The sequence below is a fragment of the Scyliorhinus torazame genome, chromosome 11, assembly GCF_047496885.1.
Source record: "Scyliorhinus torazame isolate Kashiwa2021f chromosome 11, sScyTor2.1, whole genome shotgun sequence".
Taxonomy (NCBI): Eukaryota; Metazoa; Chordata; class Chondrichthyes; order Carcharhiniformes; family Scyliorhinidae; genus Scyliorhinus; species Scyliorhinus torazame.
This window is the reverse complement of record NC_092717.1, coordinates 7,113,647-7,126,365: the sequence shown is the minus strand read 5'-3', so window position 1 is coordinate 7,126,365 and position 12,719 is coordinate 7,113,647. Positions and strand designations below refer to the sequence as shown.

Here is a 12,719-nt window from a genome sequence, read left to right as displayed (position 1 = left end):
AAATGCTGTCACGCGAGTGGTACTCGATGGATATGTTGAATAATTGTTTTTGCTTTGTGTTGTAGACCAAGGTATTGACGGGAAAACAGAGACTAATTCTCTTTCTTCGGGAGTTGCTGACCATGTAAAGGAGCTTGCAAACAATGCCTATCAGGCTTACACAGTACGTATTACCTTGTAGAGAGTGACTGAAATACAGAGCTTACTATAGGACCAGGACAGCTGGGGCATTTCTTTTCCTTTTCTTCCATTCAAATTAATTTTCATTAACCCGGCTCCATGACCAGTTCACTGCTGTGTTTGCTTGTTACAATTGGATCTGTCTCCTGCTTATTTGTATCAACAGGAAAAATGCAGTTTCCATAAAAAAACTTGTGTCTTCGGTGATCTGAAACATAATGCCTGAAGTGTGTGGCATGAAAAGGAATAACACGTCACAATTATCGTAGTCATAGAGCTTTACAGCACAGATGGAGGCCCTTTGGTCCATTGTGTGTGCACCAGCCCACTGTGTCTGTGCCGGCTGCCGAGCTCCTGTCTATTCAAGTTCCATTTTCTATCACTTGGCCCGTGGCCTTGCATGCTTTGGCATTTCAAGTGCTCATCTAAATGTTTCTTAAATGTTGAGGGTTCCTGCCTCTGCCACCCTTTCAGGCTGTGAGTTCCAGATTCCCACTCCCCTCTGGGTGAAAATCCCCTGTAAATCTGCCCCTTACCCTAAATCTATGTCCCCTGGTTATCGACCCCGCTACTAAGGGAAATGTTTCTTCCTATCTTTGTCCCTCATAATTTTGGCTCCAACCCAGGCAACTTCCTGGTGAATCGCCTCTGCACCCTTTCTAGTGCAAACCTTTCTATCCTTTTCACCATCGAATATCAAGTAGGTTATCGACTGAGTTCCCTCAATTGGTGCAAAACACAGACAGAAACATTTGCGATAAAATCAGCAGTGTAATTTATTTAGAAGGCAAATAATACTGAAGGAAATTAGCACACTGTCGTAATAGCACAGGATTTGTAATCAAGTCTTGGAATGCTTATTCAGAATCTTTTAACCAAGTTTGAGTATGTTGGGATTTTCCTGCTGTATGTAGTTGCCCTTGTTGCAATAGGGGGAGTGGGGGGACAGGAAGATACTCACACATTCTCTCTCTCTCTCTCTCTCTCTCGTCCATTTTAAATTAACAATATAGGGGCAATTGTTCAAGTTAGCTTATCCAAAGCTTCAATGGAAAAAGTTACAAGAATTTACAGTTTGAGGTGTGATAGAATTTTCCATCTGTCAGAAGGAATGGCGGATGCATACTGGTTTCTTCTTCTCTCCTGTAAGACCAACTGATGTCCTTTCACTCTTTCACTAGGTTGATTCCGGAGTTGAGAGGATTGGTTTATGAGGAGAGACTGAGTAGACTGGGACTATACTCATTGAAATTTAGAAGAATGAGGGGGAATCTTATAGATACACATAAAATTATGAAGGAATCGATAAGATAGACGTAGGGAGGTTGTTTCCACTGGTGGGTGAAACTAGAACTGGGGGGGCATAGCCTCAAAATAAGGGGAGCAGATTTAGGACAAGTTGAGGAGGAACGTCTTTACCCAAAGGGTTATGAATCTGTGGAATTCCCTGCCTAGTGAAGCAGTTGAGGCGTCCTCATTAAATATTTTCAAGGCAAAGATAGATTTGTAAACAGTAAAGGAATAAAGGGTTACGGTGACTGGGGGGGTAAGTGGAGCTGAGTCCACAAAAAGATCAGCCATGATCTCATTGAATGGCGGAGCAGGCTCGATGGGCCAGATGGCCTCTCCTGCTCCTAGTTCTTATGTTCTTTCCCCCATCTCCTCTGGTAACATTGCTGGTTTGCCTCTCAGTCCTGTGCACTGTGTTTTATTAAAACTGCATCAGCATCTAATCAGAGTACTTGCGATGAAGTTTCAGAAAATTGGTTGCCACAGACAGCAATTGTGTTGACCTACATTTTCTTACATTTTGCCACAGTCAGGACAGTTTGATACTTGTCTGCAGTATCTGGGTCATCTGCAAGAGCTAAACAAAGATGATTACAAAATATCTCTGAATAAAGCAGTGGTGGAGTTCTACAAAAATGGACAGACTTTGACGGACACCTTGAGGCAGACTCTCAACCTGCTGAAAAATCAGGTAAGAGCAAAGAACACATAGTGGTTTGTAGCACAAAAATTAGGAACTGGCCATTCAGCCCCTCGGGCTTGCTCTGCATTTGTGTGTTCTGTATAAAGCTTTGGGAAAGATTGTGCCTTGAGGCAGATCATTGCGACACTTGAAACGCCAGAGGTGAGGTGAGAGTGACTGCCCTTGACATAAAGGCAGCACTTGACTGAGAGTGGCACCAAGGAGCCCGAGCTAAACTGGAGCCAATGGGAATCAGGGGGAAATCTCTCCACTGGTTGGAGTCATACCTGGGACAAAGGAAGATGGTTGTGATTGTTGGAGGTCAGTCATTTCAGTCCCGGGACATCACTGCAGGAGTTCCTCTGGGTAGTGTCCTCGGCCCAGCCATCTTCAGTTGCTTCATCAATTACCTTCCTTCCAACATAAGGTCAGAAGTGGGGATGTTTGCGGATGACTGCACAATGTTCAGCACCATCCATGACTCCTCAGACATTGAAACGGTCCACGTGCAAATGAAGCAAGACATGGACAATATCCAGGCTTGGGCTGACCAGTGGCAAATAACATTTGTGCCATACAAGTGCCAAGCAATGACCATCTCCAATAAGAGAGAGTCAAACCATCACAACTTGACATTCAATGGCATTACCATCATGTATCACTCATTATCACATCTTGGGGGTTACCATTGACCAGAAACTGAACTGGATCCAGCCATATTAACATTGTGGCTACAAGAGCAGGTTTGAGGCTAGGAATCCTGCGACGAGTAACCCCCCCCCCCCCCCATCCCCCTGTCCACCCCCCGTCCACCACCTACAAGGACCCACTTGCCTTCACTCCTTCCACCACCGATGCACAGTCGCAGCCGAGTGTACCGTCTACAAGATGCATTGCAGGAATTTACCTATGCTCCTGAGGCAGCACCTTCCAAACCCACAACCATTATCATCTAGAAGGACAAGAGCAGCAGATACCTGGGAACCCCACCACCTGGAGGTTCCCCTCGGAGTCACTCACCACCCTGACTTGGAAATATATCGCTGTTCTTTCACTGTTGTTGGGTAAATACCCTGGAACTCCCTCCCTAACAGCACAGTGGGTGTACCTATAGCACATGACTGCAGCGGTTTGAGAAGGCAGCTCACCACCTCCTCACAGGTTATTCGAGATAGGCAACAAAAACCCTTCTCCTGTCACTTTCCCCAATGACTGTCGGAAGAACCTTTCACTGGCTGTCCTTTCTGAAGTAGGTTGTAGTCGTTAGCGAGAAAATGACGCTTCATTGAAAATGAGTTGCATTTATACAGAAAGCTGTACAGCCAATGAAGTCACTGTAGTAATGTAGGAAATGTGACATCTGGTCGGACGGGTGTCACCTCCAACAACTCAGCATTTCCTCAATACTGCACTGGGGTGGGACTTGGACATTGAACCTTCTGACCCAGAGGTGAGGGTTATAGACCGATATAGCTGGTATTTATCAAGATTTTAAAATGGTTTAACCAAAAACATAATAATTTATTTTCTCCGATTAAAAACAGAAAATGTTGGAAATATTCAGCAGGTTGGGCAGCATGTATGGCGAGGAAAACTTGAGGTAATGTTTCAAGTCTTTTTAAATTTAGAGTGCCCAATTAATTTTCCAATTAAGGGGCAATTTAGCGTGGCCAATCCACCAGTGCTAATCACTGCGCCCCCATGCCGCCCTCGTGTTAATGTTTCAAGTCCACCTTTCCTCCAAATCAGAAAGGTCATCGCGGAGTGTTGGGCAGAGAGTGGGAGGATGAAGGGAAAGTGGAATGGCGAGTGAGGGAGGGAAAAGGATGGTGCAGGAGGTTTTTCAATATGTCAGGATTACATTCTTTGGAAGCAAGCTGAAAATGGGTGAATTGGCGTTAAATGCTCCTTTGGGTAACAGGAAACTATTGTCTTTGTTTTAGGTTCATTCCACGGTGGAAGAAATGGATGGACTGGATGATGTTGAGAACAGCATGCTTTATTACAACCAAGCAATCATTCTTTATCATCTCCGCCAGCACACTGAAGCTATATCAATTGGTGAAAAACTCTATCAGTTCATAGAGCCTTTTGGTAGGTAGCTTTTGTTCCACCCTGATTACATTCTAGTCAATTATCTATTCTATTATATTGATTAATTTGCAGTATTTCAATGTCAATGCCTAGTCTGTTAAATGCTTTTACTGTTGTATGAATACCTGACGGCTGAACTGTTGGACTGGGAAAAGGCACTACGGTCCCTGTGTTAAAGAAACATTCCCTAATTCCTGTTTCTCCCAAAACAGTATCAGCATGTTCCTGCACCCCCCCCCCCCCCCTGCGAAAAGTAGCTCATTCTAAACTAGCTTTTCATCCATCTCTTGTAAGTTGCAGCTCATGTCCTTTCAAAATCAAAACTGATTAAAGACATTGAGACATTGATGCTTATCTTGTCTGCTACTTTAGGATCCTCAAGTTTTGTCCTGCCCATTCCTAATAGTCCCAGCTTCTTGGACGCTTAATCTCTGCCCTCTGGTGAGTTGCCCCATTCTGATGCACCCTCTCCAATGATTCGATCTCTATCCTTGTAGGTGACCACAGCATACCAGGTAGGACTGGACAAGACATCTTTACGAAGTCTGCAATTTGTGCTCCAATTCTCTACCTATGCAAACCAAGATGTTATTTTTTACTGCTTTCCACATGCTCCACTGTTGGCTTCAATAATCTATCTGTGCTTCAGCCTCCTCCAAGTCCCTTTCCTTTATGGTGATACCATTTCGCTCACTTTACCCCTTTACTGTTCTTTCCATATGTGACTTTGCACTTCCACTGTTTTCAGTGCAGCTCCCCAATCTTTATCTAATTAGGCAGGTTGCTTGCTGTCAAGTTTGAAAAACTTGAGGATAGACAAGTCCCCCGGGCCTGACGGGATATATCCAAGGATTCTATGGGAAGCAAGAGATGAAATTGCAGAGCCGTTGGCAATTATCTTTTCATCCTCACTGTCAACAGGGGTGTTACCAGGGGATTGGAGAGTGGCGAATGTTGTGCCCCTGTTCAAAAAAGGAACTAGGGATAACCCTGGGAATTACAGGCCAGTTAGTCTTACTTCGGTGGTAGGCAAAGTAATGGAAAGGGTACTGAAGGATAGGATTTCTGAGCATCTGGAAAGACTGCTTGATTAGGGATAGTCAGCACGGATTTGTGAGGGGTAGGTCTTGCCTTACAAATCTTATTGAATTCTTTGAGGAGGTGATCAAGCATGTGGATGAAGGTAAAGCAGTGGATGTAGTGTACATGGATTTTAGTAAGGCGTTTGATAAAGTTCCCCATGGTAGGCTTATGCAGAAAGTAAGGAGGCATGGGATAGTGGGAAATTTGGCCAGTTGGATAACAAACTGGCTAACCAATAGAAGTCAGAGAGTGATGGTGGATGGCAAATATTCAGCCTGGATCCCAGTTACCAGTGGCGTACCGCAGGGATCAGTTCTCGGTCCTCTGCTGTTTGTGATTTTCATTAATGACTTGGATGAGGGAGTTGAAGGGTGGGTCAGTAAATTTGCAGACGATACAAAGATTGGTGGAGTTGTGGATAGTAAGGCGGGCTGTTGTCGGCTGCAAAGAGACATAGATAGGATGCAGAGCTGGGCTGAGAAGTGGCAGATGGAGTTTAACCCTGAAAAGTGTGAGGTTGTCCATTTTGGAAGGACAAATATGAATGCGGAATACAGGGTTAACGGTAGAGTTCTTGGCAATGTGGAGGAGCAGAGAGATCTTGGGGTCTATGTTCATACATCTTTGAAAGTTGCCACTCAAGTGGATAGAGCTGTGAAGAAGGCCTATGGTGTGCTCACGTTCATTAACAGAGGGATTGAATTTAAGAGCCGTGAGGTGATGATGCAGCTGTACAAAACTTTGGTAAGGCCACATTTGGAGTACTGTGGACAGTTCTGGTCGCCTCATTTTAGGAAGGATGTGGAAGCTCTGGAAAAGGTGCAAAGAAGATTACCAGGATGTTGCCTGGAATGGAGAGTAGGTCTTACGAGGAAAGGTTGAGGGTGCTAGGCCTTTTCTCATTAGAGCGGAGAAGGATGAGGGGCGACTTGATAGAGGTTTATAAGATGATCAGGGGAATAGATAGAGTAGACCGTCAGAGACTTTTTCCCCGGGTGGAACAAACCATTACAAGGGGACATAAATTTAAGGTGAAAGGTGGAAGATATAGGAGGGATATCAGAGGTAGGTTCTTTTACCCAGAGAGTAGTGGGGGCATGGAATGCACTGCCTGTGGAAGTAGTTGAGTCGGAAACATTAGGGACCTTCAAGCAGCTATTGGATAGGTACATGGATTACGGTAAAATGATATAGTGTAGATTTATTTGTTCTTGAGGGCAGCACGGTAGCATTGTGGATAGCACAATTGCTTCACAGCTCCAGGGTCCCAGGTTCGATTCCGGCTTGGGTCACTGTCTGTGCGGAGTCTGCATGTCCTCCCCGTGTCTGCGTGGGTTTCCTCCCACAGTCCAAAGATGTGCGGGTTAGGTGAATTGGCCAATGATAAATTGCCCTTAATGTCCAAATTGCCCTTGGTGTTGGGTGGAGGTGTTGAGTTTGGGTAGGGTGCTCTTTCCAAGAGCCGGTGCAGACTCAAAGGGCCGAATGGCCTCCTTCTGCACTGTAAATTCAATGATAATCTATGATTAATCTAGGACAAAGGTTCGGCACAACATCGTGGGCCGAAGGGCCTGTTCTGTGCTGTATTTTCTATGTTCTATGTTCCCAGTTTGCTATCATTTGGAAAGGTCTGTACCGGAACACGCGCAGGATCCATATAATAGAACAGATGAGAATGCATGTGGAATTCTGCACAGAAAGATTTTTTAAAATAAAAATAAAATCTGCCTCGGGTCATTCATTTTCAGTCCAGCATTATTGAGATGTGGAGGGAAAGGAAGTTGCATGGGGCCTGTACATTGATGTTCCACTACTGGTGCCTTGCCATCCTTGTGGAACATCAAGTAAATGTTTACTAAACAGTTGTTTGATAGTGAAGAACTTGAATAATGCTGAAAAGAGAGACATGTTGTTGAAGCTTTTCATCTTGCTCTCATCAGAACTAACACACGAATGCCAAATTTCAAGCAATCGCAATTTATCTGATCATCCTTTTCTCCTGTGGTCTGAATTATTGTGATGGGGCGATGGTGACGCAGTGGTCATGTCAGTGGACTAGTAATCTGTATGCTTCACCCAATGTCAATGTATTTACATTGTGTATCTATCCTACGTCCTATGTTTTTTAACGTATGGAACAATTTGCCTGGACTGTATGCAGAACAATATTTTCACTGGACCTCGGTGAACGTGACAAATCTAAATCTTAATTCCAGAGACCCATGGCAGTTGCACAGTAATAATGACCGTGAAACTATCCTCGATTGTCGTAAAAGCCCATCTGGTTCACTTCATTTCCTTTAGGAAAGGAAATCTGCCGTCTGTACCTGGTCCCCAGACCCACATAGCAACATGGTTGACTCTTAACTGCCCTCTGAAATGATCTGGCAAGCCACCCAGTTCAAGGGCAATTAGGCCTGGGCAACAAATTCTGGCCTTGCCAGCGATGCCTACACCCCGTGGAAGATCAAAGAAAGGATTGTTTGAAATTTGGCATTCTTGTGTTTGTCCTGATGGGTGCAAGATGAAAAACTTCAGCAACGTGTCTCGTTCCAGCTGTATAAATGCGAAACTGAAAATAAACTAACCCAAATCTTTCCTTTCCGCAAAACCTGGATACCACAAAAGCACGGCCATGTGGCTGACGAAGCTGTGCCCACCTATTTGGGCTTAAGATGCTTGGTGTTCGGATCATTAAAATCTGATTTGTTTCTGTCTCCAATCTTTAAGCAGAAGAGAAATTCGCCCATGCTGTGTGTTTCCTGCTTGTCGACCTTTACCTGTTGACGTACCAGCCTGAGAAAGCTTTGTTGCTGCTCGCAGTTCTGGAGAAAATGATTTTGCAAGGAAACAATAAAAATGGCAAGTCCCATGAGGTCAGTATGTTTGAACTGTTTGGGGTTTTGATGGTGACTCCCTGCGGAAAGGCAAACACCGAGATTCAATGATTAGGAGAGGTCAGAACGGTCCTGTAAAGCAGAGTGAATCCTGACGAGCGCCACCAATCTGGATTGGTGTTTGACTCCAGACGAGGTGTCAATTGCTATTTATTTTGTTGAACATTAAATAATGTTGCGAGGGGGGAAATTGTGGCCCACTGGTAATGCTACTGGACTGGCAATCGAGAGGACCCGGGGGTTCAAACCGCAGCTGAGCAATTGCTGGAATTTAAATGAAATGAAGTTGCCGGGACCTAATAACGTCCCGTATGTCAGTGTCTGTTTTTTCTGTCTATTTGATGGCCTCTTGAGATGTTGAGTGGAGAAATCGGGTGCATCCTGTAATCGATCTCCGTGGGGAAATTGATGCGATGCCTTCCACTGTGGAGTAGGTGGCCACAGCGTTGATATCCTGTGATGATTCAGTTCCAGCCACCTGGATAGGGTGTTGGATCAGCTGCTGGTTTGCTGAAACTATTCGCATCTTATCCATAACGTGTGTTCATTAAGCTTACGGCGTACAGCAGCGGGAAATGTTAATACTCAAGTAATTTCTCTCTCTCATAATTTCGCCAAAGGCTTACAAAGACGCCACAAATCAGAAGGCTGATGCTGGAGTTATGGTGGAAACTACAAAGTCCAAAATTCATCAGGTATGTGGATAATTTATCTCCACTTGTGTCGCAGTTCTCCTTCGAGCAGAGAAGGTTGAAGGGTGATTTAGTAGAGGTGTTCAAAATGATGAGATGGTTTGATGGAGGAAATGAGGATGTACAGGAATGTAAACAGCTGGACATGGACTGAAATAAAAAGTAAAATATTAAAACTTTCGGTGTAAAAAATGGATTTCACGATATTTGCAAGCTTTTTGTTGATGGTGTAAATGATCTTGTTCTTTTGCATGACTTGTCCACGTTATGTTCACAGTGTAAAGTGAGAGCTTATGTCCAGATGAAATCTTTGAAAGTCTGTAAACGGGAAATCAAATCTGTCATGAATACAGCTGGAAATGTAAGTAAAGTACCTGAAAACTGTGCTCCCATACACATCAGAACTAAATGTTAGGAACCTCTTGCTCACGCACTCTACTTCCATCTTCTTCCCTTCCCCACCTCACTACCGTCTGACGTTAATGTTTCCGGTGATGATACAGCATGAAAGGAGATCATTCGGTTCATCATGCGTGTACAGTGTTGGTGCTCTGAGAGAGCTAGATGATTACAATGATTTTAATAAAGAAACTAGATAGGCAGTTGAAGGAAATAAACTTGCAGGGCGATGGGGATTGATCGAGCAGGTGGGTGGGTGGGACTGCCCTGGATTGCTCCACCAGGAGCTGGCTGGACTTGACGTGCCGGATCGCTGCTTCCTGAGTTATAAACATAAATCTCTGTCCCAAACCCAGACAATTGTTTTCCTTTTTCAAACATGCCCTCAATCCCTCTTTGAAAGTTGCAGTTAAATCCGCATCCACCGCCCTTTCCAGGCAGCTCTGTGTAACAATAATTTGCCTCCTCTACCCTTCGGTTGTTTAAATCTGTGACCTTGTGTTACCAAGATACCCACTCGTGGAACCTCTTTCTCTGCTCATTGCAGCTTCCTCTGAAATTGGGAGATATTGCTGTAATGCAACATATGGAATTCAATTCACCTTATTGCTGGAAAACCATTAATACCTGAAGACCTCGTCTGCAGAATAATCTGTCTCTCTCACCACAGATGTCTTTAGTTTGTTTGCTCTTTTCTGCACTGTTCCAATCCCTGGGTATTGTTGTAGGACAGCGACCAGAATTATACCTAGTCCTCCAAATGTTGGCATGCCAGTGCCTTGTGCAGCCTGTGTCCCCTGCTGGAATCTATGCTCTATCAGTCTGGCTTCAGATCAGTTTAAAATCTGCCACTGGAGCGTTTTGACAGTACCAGTTTGGGAGTGGGGAGGGGGAGGATCGGCAGGTATTCATTCTCAGTGTATTTTCCCCTCAAGCCCGTGATGTGCCCTGTCATCATCTTTGTGTTCAACAAAGGCAGGGTCTACATTTCTATAGCACCTTTCACAGCCACAACGCCTCGCAACCAATGAAGCACTTTTAAAATGTAATGTCTGTCTTAATATAGGAAAAGCAACAGCCTGTGTGCACAGTAAGATCCCACAGATAACGTAAGAGAAATGATTTGATCATTAAAAAATATGTTGGGGGAAGAATATTGATCGGGAGACCGAGAAGAACCATGTTATTCTTCTTCGAATAATGTCCTGGGATATTTTGCATTCACTTGAGGTCCTCCAGTTTAATGTGGTGCTCCCTCAGTACTGCATTGAGAGTGTCGGTCTGGAATTTGTGCTGAAGTCTAGAGTGGGACTTAAACCTCTGATCATCTGACTCGGACAAGGGTGCCACGCACTTGAGCCAAGACTGACATTAAACTAGTGCTCCCATAAAGACACACTTTGCACATATATGTAGATTTAAAAAAACAAAATTTAGAGTACCCAATTTTTTTCCCAATTGAGGGGCAATTTAGCATGGCCAAACCACCTACCCTGCACATCTTTGGGTTGTGGGGTGAAACCGACGCAGACACTGGGAGAATGTGCAAACTCCACACAGACCAGTGTTGGGATCGAACACCAGGTCCTCGGTGCCGCGAGGGAGCAGTGCTAACCACTGCATCACCCTGCCGCCCTAACACATATCTAGATCTGAGGGATATAGTCATTCATCCTTGCATGAATGAAAATCAATGATCAATTGAGATTTACCAGAATGGTTCCAGAGAATAGGGGCTATTAGATACAAGGTTAGGCTGAAAAGCTGGGACTGTTCTTGAAGAAAAGGAGATTGAGGGAAGACTTGATAGAGATGTACAAGATTATGACAGGTTTAGATAAGGTAGATGAGGAAATCCTGCTCCCTTTAGCTGATGGTACAAGGGTCAGGGGACATAAGATGTAGAGGAATGTGAGGAAGAACATTTAGTGACCTGGAGCTCGCTCCCCCAAGAATGGTGGAAACCGGAACAATCAACAATCTCAAAGGAAATTGAATGGACGCTTGAAGGAAATAAACCTGCAGGGCTGCAGAGATCGTGGAGGAATTGGACTGATTGGAGAGCCAGAATGGGGAGGGGTTGGCGTAGTGGTTTTGTCACTGGATTAGTAATCCAGAGACCCAGGGTAATGCTTTGGGGGCCCGGGTTCGAATCCCACCAGGGCAGAGGGTGAAATTTGAATTAAATTATTAAAAGATCTGGAATTAAGTGAACTGATGACCATCGAACCATTGCCGATCGTCTTAAACCCCATCTGGTTCACTAATATTTTTCAGGAAAGGAAATCTGCCGTCCCTACCCAGTCTGGCCTACATGTGACTCCAGATCTACGCAGCCCCCCCCTCTGAAATGACCGAGCAAGCCACTCAGTTCAAGGGCAATTAGAGATGGGCAACAAATGCTGGCCCAGCCCAGCGACGCCTGCAATGTACTCGAAGGGCCAAATGGCCTCCAGGACCATAAATACCTCTGACTCTGTCTAGATTTTCATTGTAAAACCGTTGTCTTTGCACTCTGATTATAATTTCAGTGAATGATTTTAAACTTTTTGCTGCTGTGAATGGACTTTACCTACCCGTTATAAATGGTACCTGCGTGCTCACACCTCTCTTCACTGTTTTTTATGTAGTCTGCTCCCTCGCTATTTCTCAAGAGCAATTTTGAGTATTTGAGGGGGAATTATCGGAAAGCTGTGAAGCTATTGAACAGTGCAAACATCACGGATCATCCTGGATTCCTTAGCACAGGTACGAATCTTTAAAAGATGGCCATGGTTTGTGGTTTACTGCAGACGATTCATTGAGACAAGTAGATATTTCACCGTGATCAATATGTTTTGTAAATCGGAGCCCCAATAATCATGAGTTTAGTTCAAGGGGGGGAAAATCTCTTTGTTTCTTATCTGTATTTAAATCTTTGTCTTTCTAATTTCCTTCAAATCACAGCAGTCTTCATTGCAATGCTCTTGGTGATATTGTGTCTGTTCCTTGTACCTCCGTATCTGCTAAATCTTTTTCCACTTTCAGAAGCTTTTCTTTTTCGCCGGTTAATTTTGTATTTTAATTAGAGAAAGGATCGATGCTCTAATCATAACTTGCCTCTTTTGGGGGGGGGGGGGGGGCGGTGGTTTCAGTTTGATTTTCCCGGGGGGGGGGGGGGGAGAACTGTTTGAGTGGGTTGACAAGCCCCACCCACACTTCCAGTTGAGGGCAATTAAATTTCTTCAGTTCTTGCAAAACTAATCTTTGCCTTCCAAATGATCAGTGATGCAGAAAGAACAGGAGAATAACTCTTCATTCATTCTTTCCCTTTTACACGTAACTGGTCGATGCCATGCAAGTTTTTTATGCTGGGTTCTGGTCTCGGTACAATGGGCTAGAGTAATTTCCTTGCATGACCCT

General features: G+C 44.4%; 1 protein-coding gene across 1 annotated transcript in view; it reads left to right on the top strand.

Moving 5' to 3' along the window:
* Positions 1-46: 46 nt before the first annotated feature.
* cnot10 (CCR4-NOT transcription complex, subunit 10) overlaps positions 47-12,719 on the top strand; it is a gene marked incomplete at its 5' end in the record, with an annotated part of 34,005 nt that continues 21,332 nt past the window's right edge. Inside the window, 7 exons of the mRNA XM_072468660.1 lie at positions 47-163; positions 2,000-2,161; positions 4,096-4,246; positions 8,060-8,205; positions 8,847-8,921; positions 9,196-9,279; positions 11,948-12,065. Of these exons, the coding sequence (XP_072324761.1) occupies positions 47-163; positions 2,000-2,161; positions 4,096-4,246; positions 8,060-8,205; positions 8,847-8,921; positions 9,196-9,279; positions 11,948-12,065 (853 nt within the window). The remainder of the gene's footprint in view (positions 164-1,999; positions 2,162-4,095; positions 4,247-8,059; positions 8,206-8,846; positions 8,922-9,195; positions 9,280-11,947; positions 12,066-12,719) is intronic.